General features: G+C 37.3%; 1 protein-coding gene across 1 annotated transcript; it reads left to right on the top strand.

The window, feature by feature from the left end:
• LOC143649754 (olfactory receptor 4C11-like) lies at window positions 1-933 on the top strand. Its single transcript, XM_077119676.1, has one exon. It carries the CDS (start codon window positions 1-3, stop codon window positions 931-933), a length of 933 nt encoding a protein of 310 aa, XP_076975791.1.
• Window positions 934-1,150: the final 217 nt, after the last annotated feature.

Here is a 1,150-nt window from a genome sequence, read left to right as displayed (position 1 = left end):
ATGCAGCAAAATAACAGTGTAACTGAATTCATACTGTTAGGATTGACACAAGATCCTTTGAAACAGAAAATAGTCTTTTTAATTTTCTTAATTTTCTATGTGGGAACCATGGTGGGGAATTGGCTCATTATTACGACCATCAAGTTCAGCCCGACACTTGGAAGCCCCATGTACTTCTTCCTATTTTTTTTGTCCTTTGCCGATGTCTGTTTTTCAACTTCTACAGTCCCTAGACTACTTGTGGATGTTCTGTCTGCAAAGAAAATAATATCTTATGATGAGTGTATAACACAAGTCTTTGTACTCCATTTATTTGGCTGCATGGAGATCTTTGTCCTCATTCTCATGGCTGTTGATCGATATGTGGCCATCTGTAAGCCCTTACGTTACACAACTATCATGAGCTGGCAAGTCTGCATCATCTTGATTATTCTTGCTTGGATAGGGTCTTTCATACATTCTATAGCTCAGATTATCCTGACCTTGAGATTGCCTTTCTGTGGACCCAATCAGATTGATCATTATTGCTGTGATATACAGCCCTTATTGAAACTTGCCTGCATGGACACTTACAAGATAAACCTTCTGTTTGTTTCCAATAGTGGGGCCATTTGCTCAACCAGTTTTTTGCTTCTGATAATCTCATACATTGTCATATTGCATTCTCTGCGAAACCATAGTGCAGAAGGGAGAAGAAAAGCCTTATCAACTTGTACCTCCCACATCATTGTAGTCATCTTATTCTTTGGTCCATGTGCATTCATGTATACACGTCCCCCAACCACGTATCCCATGGACAAAATGGTGGCAGTATTTTATACTATTGGCACACCTTTTCTCAACCCACTCATCTACACACTAAGAAATGCAGAGGTGAAGAATGCCATGAAAAAGTTATGGAGTATTAAAATTACTTCAGATGTCAACGGATGATTTAAGGTTCCAATTGCTTACTCAATCCTGGTTTGACAAAATCAGTACACATATCAAATATGATAGTATCTTATTATTGTGGGAAGAACATGCAATTGTATATAAAGTTGTGAGTTGCTATTTATTTCTATGTCACAGACAAATTGAATATCAAGGTTGCATTTTTTGTATCAGAGAAATATGAATGTCAGATTAATTCAGATAGTTATGAACCAAG

This window comes from Tamandua tetradactyla, chromosome 11 (genome assembly GCF_023851605.1).
Source record: "Tamandua tetradactyla isolate mTamTet1 chromosome 11, mTamTet1.pri, whole genome shotgun sequence".
NCBI lineage: Eukaryota > Metazoa > Chordata > Mammalia > Pilosa > Myrmecophagidae > Tamandua > Tamandua tetradactyla.
This window is presented reverse-complemented; position numbering and strand designations above follow the sequence as displayed.

Excerpts from the sequence above, each read along its gene's own strand:
- LOC143649754 (XM_077119676.1), top strand. The coding sequence starts at position 1 with ATGCAGCAAAATAACAGTGTAACTGAATTCATACTGTTAGGATTGACA.